The following is a 14,557-nucleotide window of genomic DNA, read 5'->3' as shown; positions in this document are numbered from 1 at the left end:
AGTACCAAATACATGAGTACTACTGTGTAAGATCAGTTTTAAGAGATTTCTTCCTGATAAGACTCGGAGGTCTTGCATTATAATTTTAAAAAGTGTGCAATCAATACACAGGTATGTTTGGCATAATTTTGAATGATGAAATTGAAAGTTACAAGCAATTATCATTATGATGTCAGTTTTTGTTTTGGTTTCTCACAGGATTATTTACTTGATATTTCTCACATGCTTTTTATTATAACTTCTCTAAGGCCTTCTCTGTGAGTTAAAGAAATATTTTTTAAGCCTTCCAGAAAATATTTAACAGGGGCGTCAAGGACTTGTAGGTAATAAATAGCCTCCATTGGCTCTGTTATGAATTATCAGTCATGCATTAGGATTTCATATCACTACAAATGTAAATCCCCAAACAATATTCTGCCTGTACTTTTTTTGTTGATGACTGGTGGCACAAAACTTTAGGAAAGCCAAGGATTGATGTACACCAGGGCCCAATTTCAGAGAGCTGCTTAGCAGAGAAATTTGCTTAGCATGAAATTTCTTCCTTGATCAACACAGGATTACCAACCAATTTGTCATTTGTTGCATATTGCTTGTTACAGGTATTCAGCTCTTGTCATGTTTTTATCAAGGCAAACAATTTCATGCTAAGCAAATTTTTGTGCTTAGCAGCTCTGTGAAATTGGGCCCTGGCCTAATAGAGGCCACAGAGGCCTTGTCCTTGGTCTTGGCTGTGGTGCCCCTTTAAAAGAGTCCCATAGACTTTATGATTTTCAGATGGAAGTGCTCTTTGCAAAATGAGAATGGCCTATGAGAATGGCCTTCACTTCTCAAAGATGAAATTCTACATGTTTATCCCATTTCCATTTAGGCCTTGTAACATACATGCATCCATGCAAATTATCTACGCAGATACAGTATATTAGGCGTCAACAGTACAGTTATGTGATAAACCATGTGATGTGAAATGTATTGGGTTGATCTGTGGATGTATTTAATTAGAGTGTACTTTTAGCCCTGCTAGAGGCAGAGTATTCACTCTACATTCTGGGCACCGAACTCCAGAGAATTTATCTCCATTTTTGGCACTGCTGTTAGCAATGAATGGGGACTACACTGTATGTATTTCCTAACTGGCAGACTACAGCTGTACACATGTCATAAGTTTCTTCAAAGTCATTAAAGGCAGTGGACCAGTAATGGGGAGAGGTTGATAGTATAAAACATTGTGAGAAACGGCTCCCTCTGAAGGGACGTGGTTTTCGAGAAAGATGTAATTTTGCGCGAATTTGATATCGAGACCTCAGGTGTAGAATTTGAGGTCTCGAAATCAAGCATCTGAAAGCACACAAATCCGTGTGACAAGAGTATTTTTTCTTTCATTATTATCTTGCAACTTCTACGACCGATTGAGCTCAAATTTCCACAAGTTTGTTATTTTATGCATAAATGTTGAGATACACCAAAGTGAGACGTCTGGTCGTTGACAATTACCAATAGTGTCCACCGTCTTTAAGGTACTGTATTAATAAATAATAAGCAGACACATTAAAAGGACTCTTAGTAATGTACATTTGTACATGTAATAGATGCACGTAACTGTGCCAACTGAATTGTGTCCTTATTTTTATGCCAGTGAGTTATCCTCTAACTGATTTGCAGACTGCCAGTCCTGACAAGCCTTTTCAAGCTGAACTTTGTGAACTTGTCTGGCGACTCGCTTCCAAACCGAATCACCAAAATCAGATTGAACAGTTTCCCCTCAATCAAACCAAACCATAATAAAGTGTGACGATAGACACCTAGCTGGGGGCACATACCTTTTCACTGAGGTCCCAAAGTGTTTTCTATTGTTTGAAGCTGGCTGTAGTTTTCTGCCAACTGTTTCCACGTAAACTTCTGATCCCTCAGAGGTGTTCTTAAACTACCTTTTCTAGTCTGAACTCTTGACTCTGCCTGGCCTGACCCCAGCTCTGTTGACAATCCTGAGTGGAATTGCTGGAAAGTTTCTTTCAGTCTGGCGGGGCCGGCCGGCACCCTCTCTCTCTCCGTCTCATTCTGAAATGCTGTACTTTGCACATTGAATGGTAGCACTGGAGGGTTAGGATAAGACCTAAGACTTCTCTTGTCAAGTCGTCTTCGGTCTTTGAAGTTAAAGAGGTTATGTGATGCAAGTGGGGATGCTGCGCCTACTCAAGTCTTTCAGGTTGGTGTTTTTCCAGTCAAGTCTTTACGTAACTGCAGGTGGGCTTTATGTTAATTATAAAATGACCACAAACTTTTCCAATTGCACATCTACATTGACATTTAGTCGTCTAGAGTGCTGAGGGATGGACTGTCTAGCAAAACCTTCCTTTTCATCTTTCTAGCAGAATTATAAAAGACACTGATTAATATGTTGTATGGTTTATCCAAATCGCAATGAAGTTTACCAGTTTAGCTGGTCTAATGTTTGTTTTTCTTTCCCAGTTGTTGAACATTTCTTGCATGAATATTCAGTCGTTGTTGTAAATCATTTATTACAACTTTTCGTTCAAATGCCAAACATCATGCCTGATTCTTATACTACTTTCAGGCCTGAAAATTCATCTTTGAGAGGGCAATGCCATTTTGCAAAATCTTTGGAATCTACTTGAAAATCTTTAAGTTAGTGGGAAACCTTTGAAGGAGCCCCAAGACCAGTGCAGCAGAGGCCAGGACCTCCTTGGGCTATGTAATCTCTTGTTTAACTTGATTTGAATTGGAGAAGAAAAACAAGATGACTGTACCATCAGGGCATCAGTGTTTTTAACTCAGTTGAGTGTAAAAGCGGGACCTTGAGTCTTTAGGCTGTTTCTTACAGCTGCCTACATGTAAGCACAAAGAGTAGCTAAGCATAAAAAATGTTGTTTACCAGAATTAGATTACAAGCCAAACTACAATGTCCATGTGTACAATTTGTGACTGGTACCCTGTTCATTTCTGCTTAGTTGAAGCAGTATTTTCTGCTTTAAAAGCAGATCTATGAAATTTGGCCCTGGTGCCAGCAGGCCTCTTACTACCTAGGGTAAACACTGGACCCTGTAGTTCCCTGGATAGCATGCCCCAATCTGAGTCCATAAAAGACATGTTTTGAGTTTGCTATTGTAGCCATGTTTTCTTTTGAATAACAGATTTAAGGTCAGGTATCTACATACAATACATGGGCATAGAACTGTCAATCCAGAGTCATACAATGGTTTCAGGACTACTGTACACATGAACTATTTGCGGGCAGTGAATTCACCAATTGTAAAATGAACATGATTGTACCATGGAGGTAGAAATTGATTGTACACATGGTATACATGCAGGCGTGATATTCTTTCTACTCTAGTCTGATTTCAGATTTTTTGCTCTTGTGAAAAATCAGGAATTTTTTGTATTAAATTTATAGCCTGAAAAGTCTACTACATGAAGTATTTAATGGAGATCCTGTGTACAGTATGTCAGGATTTGTACTATGTCAGGATTCATAGTTTTTTGTACTCAATATAGCCTAAGCATATTAATCTTTTGGCTACCCTTAGACTTTTGTAAAGTATATGTAGCCCTTCGGGCTAGTAAACTGTACGTTTTATAAATGCCTCAAGGAGGTTGGTTTTAGTAGATTTAAAAAAAAGTTTGATATTAAATATTTAATGTGTAGTAGCGATCACAGTTAGTTCAATGGTCCAATGAAGTTGCATTCACACACTCAAATAAGTTCACACTTTCTTAACGTTTATTATTCACATCTGAAAAGAAAGAAATTTGAGCATCAAACAAGTAGGTTGCACCATGGCTACCTCCATGGTTTCACAGTTAAGAGTAGCCCACCAGGGAACATTGAGACAGGGTGCGTTACTAGCCCAGCATGATAGGCATATGCCAGGCTATGTGTAAATGGGTTAGCCCTGGTCTGTGATTGAACTGTCACCCTTTGCACATTGTGTTTGCACCTCTTGTCTTTTCCCAAATATGAGTTCCATTCAGAAATCCCCCCTCTGCTCTGGTTCTGTGTGTTTTTATGTGAGCGGGAGACTTTACACACCAGTGTTTACTAAGGGACACTGTAGCCAGGGATAGCCCATCAATACATGCTCTTTGTTCCTGACAGAGTTGTTTAGGTTGGGATGAGTTAATGGATAACAATAGGGAGCTAGTGTAGGGGACCTACAATGTATGTGTGTGAAACTATTTGTTACTCATCCTGGGATCATACGCTCATTCTTTCAGTTCAAAGACCACATGGCTGTGTGTATGAATGGGAACGCATTGCGGGTTTCTCCGAAGTAGTTTCAGTATTCATTTATGCCACTGTTATCTTCAGTTCGTGGGTGTACTGTATGTGTATGCAAGAGCTCTTTGGAGGATTATTTCTTTTCACTGTGTACTGTCTACAGATAAGAAGTGAAATATTGAGACTGATGACTCGTTGGCTTGCCATGGAAGCTTGAAGTCGCTGTTATTAGTAATTGTTACACAAGTAGTTGAATCGGCAGCAAGAAAATATTTTTGGAATACACATCATAAACAGTACATGAGTATCATATGACATGAATGATGTATGGTTTTTGCCTTGTGGGGTGAGTAACTTTTAACACATAATGCCCCTGTTGATGTTGATGTTAGGATAATAAATGTTTTAAAAGTAAACAGTTGATATTGGCTCATAGGCCGTATCATTGTGATTTATGGTAATGTTGGGACAAAAAGTACATGTATCCTTGTATGTGTACTAACTGGTCCTTGCTCTATGGTTGTACTAGTGGTAGAAGCAACGACATGATGTATAGGGCTTACTACTGTATTGTAATGTAGGCCTACACGTGTATTGTATTTTATGTGTATTGTATGGTCTGAAGTGAACAGGACTTGTTGAATATGAACACAGTGAAAACTGAATAAATTGTGAACTGGGAAAGGCCCTATAGTTTACAATGTTTAAACAATTGCACAGTTGCCACTGAGGCACTTGGCTGGGGGGGGGGGTAAACATCAGAAATCATCTAAGATACCTAAATTGCACAGCTTAGTGCTTCCCTACAGTGTAGATAAAATTAACAAAAATCATACATCTTATAGAGACAGTAGTGGTGCTTTTAAAACCAAAACATTCTGAGGTCCTCGTTTCAATTTAGCGTCCTTTGACCAAACATCCAAAACTTGGTTTAAAATAGCCCAACAATTTCTGAAAATCCTTGGACGAACCCTGATAGGCCCTACCGATTTTAACCTAGAACTTGGAAAATGATTGCAGGTATTGCTATTACACTATGGTAAGAGTCACTTTAATGACAACATTTCTAATGGCATTTCCAGTTGTCCAACTTGTTTAAAACTACTGGATATAAAAAAAAATTGAATAAGGAGCTTTCAGTAGTCAGTATCTTCAGGAATTTCATCAATGAACATCATTCCGTGAATGATGATGCCCTTGTATTTAGAAAGGCATAATTTGCTACTCAGTTTCTGAGCAGTCAGTGTGCACAAAATAAAATCCCTTGCAGTTTATAAATCTTTAAAAAATAATAAATATAAATACATTTGATCAATTGCTATGCAAAATTGCTGGATAAAGTCCTACCCTATAAAAAGAAAACAACCCAATAGCAGCCTTGTTTTTTTCCAAGCAGATAAAAAGGGTCTGAACTCAGACTAAAGTCAGAAACTTGCCATGCTTGCAAAGTAGGAGCATAAATAGACTTGTTTCAAAGTTGTTGTTTTATATTAACATCATCTTGGATCAATGACCTCTGATGCTGTTGGAGTTTTGTTACTGATAATCACCATGGTGATTGTTTTCCCAGAATGAGACCCCCCTAGCTTGACCCTGTCAAGATCAGGACCCCATGCCATTCAAATGGTTATTCTTTGTCATTAAATCTGATCAACTCAAGTTGAAGAAAATACTTCATAGGTTAGACCTATAAGGTGAAACAGTTTCACCTTGTAACTAAGTACTTTATGTAAGAATTGGCCGATAAACCTTCAAGATAGTGCTCATTTTTGTGTAGTCATTATCATTCTCCTGGACTTTGCCAATCTTGTTGAGGAAGTGTTGCCATTACTTTCAGGCGAAATGTCAGGAAAATCATCCAGAAAGAGAAATGGCCTGGTTTTGTAAAATAATTTTTTAAATTTTTTTAATGACCCAACACCAACACAAGCAAATTGAATGTCAATTACTTGAACGGTTGGCAGTAAGAATTACCTGTTGGGTCTATAAAACCCTACTCTGCAAATCTACAAAAAAATGCACGAAAAGGTCAAAGTTGAAACATTTTGTTGTATATTTTAGCATTCAACCTAAATCCCAAACTCTGTTTCACCATGATGGTTGCACTGTGCTATACATCATTGTAGCAGAGTTGTACATGGCCTTGACACATAATGTACATGTATATTGTTCCCTGTCAAACTTGACTGCATCTTGGTGCATTTAGCAGGGTGACTACTGGTTACTACAGGGCCCAATTTCATAACGCTGCTTAGCGTCCGATTTTGTGCTGACTCTGCAATTTATATATCATTGCGCTGCCAACCGTAAGCACACAAAAAGGCATGCTAACCTTCCGGTGCTTACTGCACTAAAATAAATGACTGTCACATTGCAAATCCACGGTAAACACGCAATATGGCCGCCCAATTTTTTCTGCTAACCTGGGAAATACGCTAAGGCTTAAGCAAATTTTTCTGCTACAGTAAGCACGCAGATTTGCTTACCGTTAAGCAGCGCTATGAAATTGGCCCTATGGTGGTTTCATTATAGGGTTATAAGAAGAAGATTTGCCGGTCCCTTGAGAAGAATAAGGAAGTTGGTTCATTAACGACACAGCGATAAATTGTGAAGTGCTTTGTAAACAGAAGTAATTGTTACTAATTGTTGCTTTTTATTTCAGGACTGTCACATTTATAAATTATGGGCACCACACATGTTAGTTCACAGACGTTTTTTTTATGTAAATAAATGCGCCTAACCCTTCCTTTATCACCTACCAGTGCGCACCGCACAGCATCATTTGGGAACGTGACTCCCAAAATAGCTCAACCAAGATTGAGTATAGGTGAATTGTTTCAACACAGTGGTTGTTAAAATGTACATGTACATGTTTGTGTAGGTACAAAGCAATACACATGTGATTAGTGAAAAAGCCAATAATGTAATGGTTACAAATGAATGGCACAGGAAGTTGTATCATTCAATCCTAAACACACCCTGTGGATGCAGATACAGGAGTACTGAGAGACCCTTTGGTATTTGGTTTGTTGTGGTCACGATTGAGTCACCTTGTAAATTGAAACTTTTTTTTATGGAGAACTTGATCATCATTCATCGGCGCTGAGTCATGACATAACAATGTTTTGTTAACCTGTGGATGTTAAAAAATACATAATAAATACTTTTAAAAAATCCATAGTTCTTTAGTTTACACGCATGCATATCGGAACCAATTATGCAGTGTCGGGGCAAGATTGTTTTGGAAATTCTTAAAGTCAGAGTGTCTGTATAACTATAAAAAAAACAATAAAAAAACTCTCCAGTGCTCTTTACCAAGTAATTGTTTATGGTAATTAACTTGTGGAGGAGTTAGGGTATTTATAAAAAGTACACCCTGCCTTTAAAGGATTTGGGTACTTTTTGTAACACAAAACACAATGTCCGCAGATTTACATTAAACTCACACTGTTTGAAGATAATGATAATAGAAAGCGTACCCTAAAATATTAGTTGCTGAGGTGCTGTAGTTTTTAAAGAAATGAGTAAAACAATGTAATAAAAATACGCTTTTACATCCTACATGTACATGATCACTGAGACGAAAGTTATTTTCATGACATTGTTTAACTCATTTCTCGAAAACTACAGCACCTCAGCTGAACTCATTTCTCGAAAACTACAGCACCTCAGCTAGTACTAGTAATATTTTCAGGGAAGCTTTCTACCATCATTATCCTCAAACGGTGTAAGTTTAGTGTAAATTTGTAGACAATGTGTTTTTTTGTCCTACAAAAAGTACATAGACTCTTTAAAATCAGCCATTAAATTTGCCCAATTACATAATGATGCACATGTTCACATATTTGGTCAACGTTTTCTAGCACTAGATGTTTTAAAATTTGTATTGCTTTTAAAATAGAAGGCTGTTTTTCTGATTTTTTTGATTTTTTTATAAATATTTTAAGAGAACACTAAATTTTAAATTTGAGTTATTTTGTTTACCCATTCATCAACTATTTGTTTAGGCCCACTGACTATTCTGAATGGTGCACTATTCCCAATACATAATACAGTAGGTTGTTGTTGTTCTGGTGCGTTTATTGCAAACTGTGAGGTTTTAGACTCTTTCAAAAAGCAATGATGATTCACCTTCAATCCTCACAATGTGATAATCATTACACCTGCTTGCAGTCAGGGCATAAAAGCCTGAATTACACTGAGTATATTTAGAACGACATTAAAGCTGACACACTTTGTAACTTATATCCACGCTTTGATTAAACAATCACTCTCACCACCATCAAATTAACAACCATACTCTTGACCATCAGGGAATCCGCTTCCATCATTATCACAGGGCAGGCGCGTAAGAATATTATTACTTTGCAACTATGCCACGTGGGTTGGGAAAACCACACAAGGGCCCCCTGCCTTTCCCACCCAAGGATGCATTGCCAATGCTCAATAAAGCAACTATTTATATTGGAAATTAACATCCATTGTACAAGGGCCCCTCACTGATGTGCACACTTCCATGGTTCTATTGGATTAATGCTTGGAGGCTGCATTTCCATTTGTAATCACTATCGCAACCCCCCCCCCCTCCCCTCTCTGTTCCGTGTTAGTCTGCTGGCAACCGAGGCAGAAATATTAAGATTTCTCTCTTCTTCATTCTCCTCATAGTCTGGGAATTCTTGAATTAAGAAATTCCCCCGCCAGCCCCGTCGGTGGTTGTGTCTTGAAGATTTTGAATTTGGGTCTGTATGAAGTAGACCACTCGTGAAAATCTGGGCCACATGCACGATTGGCGGTTGTAGTGATAATAGTGCGACGAGTCTGGATTAGGTTTCACTTTGACTTTGAATTCATTTACGTGTATAGTTTTTTAACTATAGGGATTTATAATACACCGTCGACCTTTGAAAAGAAAATGTTTTGTGTTGGAGTTTGTGCAAGTCTAATGCTTTTGTTGATTGCTGCAAATCCTGCCATCATTTATAAGGGTTTAGACAGTATTGCAATCTGAAAAACGTTGCATAATTTGTGTAAATTGCAGTTAACAGATTATTCTTCCTGAATGGACATAACCACTTTGATTTGCGGCGATATTTAAACAACGCTACCACTTTTTGAAATGACATTTTCACAAGTTATGGTTATTATTGTAGCCTAATACACTAGGGTTATCATAACAATCAAGCGTTTAAACGCTACCTAAAGTTGCCTTTATTTAATTTATTACAAAAATAGTAAGCATATTTTGTTGAAAGATCCTACGTAAGATTTTTAATTTTGTTTAAAACAAATACAAAATTAATAAAAACTCAAAACCAGAGGGATCCTCTCTCTGATTCAAGATATAAATGCCAAAGTGAACAACGTCTCATCCATAACTTCAGTTGACCCAATTTTGCCCAAAGACATGAAACAATTTATATATTTTGGCGACACAGAAAGTTTTGATAAAATAGTACGAATGAGACACCATGATGAGGGGGAGAAAGTCCACACAATTGTCACAAGGGTTTGTCCAGGACAGAGTACTCCAACACTAACAGAAAACTGGAGAGATAACCAACCTGAGAAAATAAGACCAGGTTTTGCTTGTTTTATTTCCATCGCCAAACACAAACAGCCTTCAGGGAGTCTGGCGGCAAGTCTACCCAGAGTTTGTTTAGCCTTGTTAGTGTGAGCCTGGTGGCTAGTCTAACCTGGTTTGTGCATAGAGTAAGGACAGAGAGTACCTGCTCAATATAATACAACACACCAGTTGGTTAATTGGATTGGAATGTTGCATCACACCTATACCCCCTCCTATGATTAGAGAGAAAACTCATGATGTATGATTTGCCTTTCACAAGCTGCAAGATGGAGGGGCTGAGAGCTATTAGTATAAGGGGGGTGATCTGCAGTTGTCACGTAGTCATTTTAAAACTTGGCAAATAACGTTCACCCTTTTTTATTTTCATGCATTCAACAGATTGTCAAGTGTTTTGTTTTCATCTTAAAACCGTCCCAACGTCTTAAATTGCAAACAAGAAAATGAAAATATTGGTGTGCAACAATAAGAGAAGACTTGTGTTATTTGTGAGAGCAGTTTGCAGAATCCTCCTCTTGACATGTTTGTATCGGGTTCCCCCTGTGCATTAAAGGCAGTGGACACTATTGGTAATTGTCAAAGACTACACAGTTGGTGTATCTCAACATGCATAAAATAACAAACCTGTGAAAATTTGAGCTCAATCAGTCATGGAATTTGCGCGATAATAATGAAAGAAAAATAACCCTTGTCACACAAAGTTGTGTGCGTTTAGATGGTTGATTTCCAGGCCTCAAGTTCTAAATCTGAGGTCTCTAAATCAAAAATCGTGGAAAATAACTTCTTTCTCGAAAACTATGGCACTTCAGTGGCAGCCGTTTCTCACAATGTTTTATACCATCAACCTCTCCCCATTACTCGTCACCAAGATAGGTTTTATGCCAATAATTATTTTGAGTAATTATCAATAGTGTCCACTGCTTGTGTATCTGTCATATACATGTAAAGGCAAACTACACAAGTTGCGGATGATGAAAACAATAATACATTAAGTGCTTACAACAAATGTCAATATATTTAAAACATTTGTTTATTATTATTATATTTTGGGGGTACTTCAAAGTCAGGACTCCAGAACTGTGGAAATTATTCATCCACTTGCAGGGTCCATAGAGTAGTTCTGAAGTGGTTTATGATTTGCCCATTTTTGCTACTGTGTACACTAATTTATTCCTGGAAGTGGTTAGGATAACTGCCAGGAAATTGTTCAGTACCTTGTAAATCATTGACTAATGAACTACAGCCTTGGCTTCCCCTTTGTATGATCCAATTCATAGTGTACACTGATTATATGCGTCAATGGGTGGTGAACAATTCATTGTTTCAAGAGGGGCTCCAAGGTCAAATTGAGTTTGTGATGCATTTATTTTTCAATAGAGTCCTCATGAAAGTGGTGCAAAAGGTACATTTTCCTATCTTATGTTAAAATGGTGAAGTTATCTCAACTTCAAGTCTGTTTTGACTGAGCCTCATCAAAAATTCGGAATATATTTATAAACTGAACAATTTCTGCATGAAAAGGTGGACAATATTTTTGTAATGTGGTCTCATCAAACTTTGGGAACTGGCCCAATGCTTTTCCTACCTGGCTCAGGCCAGTTTTTTTCAGTGGTCCGGTGGGTATGTTGAGCCCTGGTATGTAGTAATGTACCTACACTGTACATGTAGGTTTGTCCATGGAGCCATTAAAAAAAACCGTGGTTTGTCATTGCACGTGTGATTGTAGACTAGATGCCTCTATAATTGGGTGTAAATTGTCTAATCCTAAACAGAGCATGGATTCTTATGAAGCAGCCCTTTTTGCTGTTGGATTTTGACCTATCTGTGTGAGTTTGTACATTTACAGTGTACCACATCAGTTTGCATACTATGAATGCATCAGTCAGTACAGAGTTCGGTATGTTGTTCAGTTATATGCAATAGCGATGTGTGACATTAGCCTTTAGATGGAGACAACTAACTGTCGGTAATGGGTTCTAGTTAGTGGTGAAGTGTTCACAGCTAATGTGTGTAAATACCAAATGGACAACTGCGGCTAAATTTAGACCTCGCTTGGCAAGGTGAATAAAGAAAAGTGTTATTGCAAATGTAAACTGTCTTTGATAAGATCAAAGAAGTGGTTCATTGTTGGAAGGTTTGTTTTTGAGCACTAATTTATTCAAAGTGGGGACCGAGAAGAGAAGAAAACAATGTAGGGACTTGAAAAACTAGGAATGTTGCACCATGTTCACATCCTTGACTCATTAGCAGAGAATTTTGCAATAAACAGGGCCATAAAATTAAGTTGTGTTGTACACATCTTAAACCATTGACCATCATTTTGTAGTCCACATACTTTACATATTATTTTCACCCTAATTTACTGTACAGATTTATTCATACTGCACACTGCAATGGACATAATATGGCTTGATGCATCTTTTCCGCATTGACTCAAAGGAAAGATTATTTGTTTCCTTTTAATTTAATTTGATTAACACTGCATTTCATGGACCACCTCGAATGTGATCGAACAATCAGTTAATAAGTTGACAAGTTTTAAAATCAATAATTTGCAATGTTGAATAATATTTGAGGGATTATTTTGGTGTCTTTCACAATTTACTGAAGACAGAAATATTGCTGTCTAGTACAGTATTGTGTTCTGCCAAGTTCACCACAAACAAAATATTTTTCCTGCACTGTTGTGGTTGATTTTCTGCACAGGAGCAGTAAGTGAAACCGAGTATGAACTGCTGCGACCTGCCCAATTGAATTAATGCTTGAAAATTATTGACATCTGCAATGTAGCGAGTCTTCGCAAGTTCAATGCAGCAGAGGGACAACATTTGCAGCTGCATGAAGCTGTTGAAACTTGGCGAATACAGTGCCGCTTTTTATCTGTACTGGTCCCAACTTTGCAAAGAATTTGGCATTGAGCAGAGCCTTGACATTGGGCAGGGCGTGCTCTTAAGACTACTCCGATGAATATTGTCTGGTAAAAACTGATGTGATGTGGGCTAGTATAATCCACTTTTCAACTTGCCCTGTGGGCTACTGACAATTTCTTCCTTCTGAACTTAAAAGCTGTGTTCATTATTTTTGAGTAGTGAATGTAGCTCAACTTGACCATTGTGGTTGCTACAATTACTTCATCAGAAAGATAAATTTGTGACAGAAGACCCTCAGATTCACAACACACATCGCATCCACGCACATTTTTTGTCCGCATTTTGTGTCAAAACAGGCACAAAAGGACGGACTCCTCCTAAAAGGCACAAAATAATTCACGCGCATTGTTCAAAGTTCTGTAAACACTTGTACTATCCTTTCATGCACATTTTGACTCGCAAAATGGCAGACAAGAGACGCGCGTGTATGTGCGCTGCGCATTGTGCATCAGGTTCTATAGAAACCTAGGCTGCTAAAACTTCCTGGGGGCAAGTAACATGCACAGTTTACTAGCCCAGTGGTCTGCTTAACAAAAAGCTTAAACTCCAGGCCAGCTTGGCCTTTTATGCTTATTGTTTGAGATGATGCAGAGATGATGAAAGACTCTTGTGAAGATTGACTTCTTTTCTGCAGTTAATGAGAAATATGAGAGGCTAAGAATCATCAAAAGTTGACCGATGAATATGGCGCTGTCTTGATCGTGTTTTTCATCAGTAATTTCTCGCTTTTGACCTTCCTGTCTTCCTTTGGTAAAAATATTGAAACAAAGGTAGCTGAAGGAAGGGGTCCATGTTGCTTCATGGGACACGTAGAACTGCCAACTCTCCCGAGTTACGCAGAAAGTTCCCTGTTAACAAACCAATTTGTCCATATTCAGGCATGCAACTCTTCCGCAATCCGTGAAATTCCATGTTTTTTAATAATAAAAAAAAACCTAATACATGTATATGCCTTGCAACTACAGTGTACAACTACAATCATGTAAAATAAGCCTAGTACATGCTAACTATGCACCTCAGAGCATAATAAACCTCAACATTTTCTAGGGTACCATTGTGGGTCTTGTGTCCCGTGGCGTTTTGGCTGCCTCGCTCCGCACTTGCGTTGTGCCTTTAAAAATGTTCCTCTTTTTTTTTTTTAATGGGCAGTTGCATGCCTGCATATTATGATGAACAGTTTGGTAAAAATCCCTGATTATGAACTTTTCCCCTTTCATGATAAATATCTCCCATATTGTAAAGGTTGTACGTATATGGACATTGTACATGGTTTGCAATTTTTGGGGGACAAAACAATGTTTCATGCAAAAACACGAAAATCAAACGCAAAATAAAAAAGAAAGACAGGTTTTGTCTAATTGAAAGCTATTGAGTATGCACTTACTTTTTAGGGGGTTTCATGGCAGTGGATGTTTTTCTTTATTGAATCATCTTAGACTCATCAAAATCAAAGATATATATCCTGAGAAATCAAACAAGAAACAGTAGGACTTTATTTATCCTTGGATTCTGTCACGGTCGATTTGAACATTAATTTTCCCTACATGTCGAGACATCAGTGATATGAGAGTCAGACTCTAAAAAAAACATAAATAAGAGACAACAATTGTAAGGAAGAGTAGAGTAATAGATGTTAAGAGTAGAGTAGTTATATCTTCCACCGTGCCATTTGTGTATTTGTGACGCACAATGTTCGCCTGCTGCCAGTACTCAAGTGTAAAGCGTCGGCACCATACGCCTGCTTGCAGCCATCAACGGTGATATCCGTCGCAGATGGAATAACACTAATTATCCAGACATTCCGAGGCA

General features: G+C 38.0%; 1 protein-coding gene across 4 annotated transcripts in view; it reads left to right on the top strand.

Moving 5' to 3' along the window:
* The window catches only part of LOC139951585 (SRSF protein kinase 3-like), a 68,739-nt gene that overhangs the window by 23,484 nt on the left and 30,698 nt on the right, over positions 1-14,557 (top strand). Inside the window, exon 1 of one of the 4 annotated variants that reach the window (XM_071950565.1) lies at positions 2,074-2,203. The exons of 2 other annotated variants lie outside the window; for them this stretch is intronic. In XM_071950565.1, coding sequence (XP_071806666.1) covers positions 2,166-2,203 — 38 coding nt within the window. In that variant the 5' untranslated portion in view covers positions 2,074-2,165. Of the gene's footprint in view, positions 1-2,073; positions 2,204-4,229; positions 4,584-14,557 lie in introns of those variants that run through there. One more of the 4 variants, XM_071950572.1, reaches the window with a different exon arrangement.

The sequence above is a fragment of the Asterias amurensis genome, chromosome 2 (genome assembly GCF_032118995.1).
Source record: "Asterias amurensis chromosome 2, ASM3211899v1".
NCBI classification, from domain to species: domain Eukaryota; kingdom Metazoa; phylum Echinodermata; class Asteroidea; order Forcipulatida; family Asteriidae; genus Asterias; species Asterias amurensis.
Note: the sequence above shows the minus strand (reverse complement) of the source record. Positions and strands in the feature narration are given on the sequence as shown.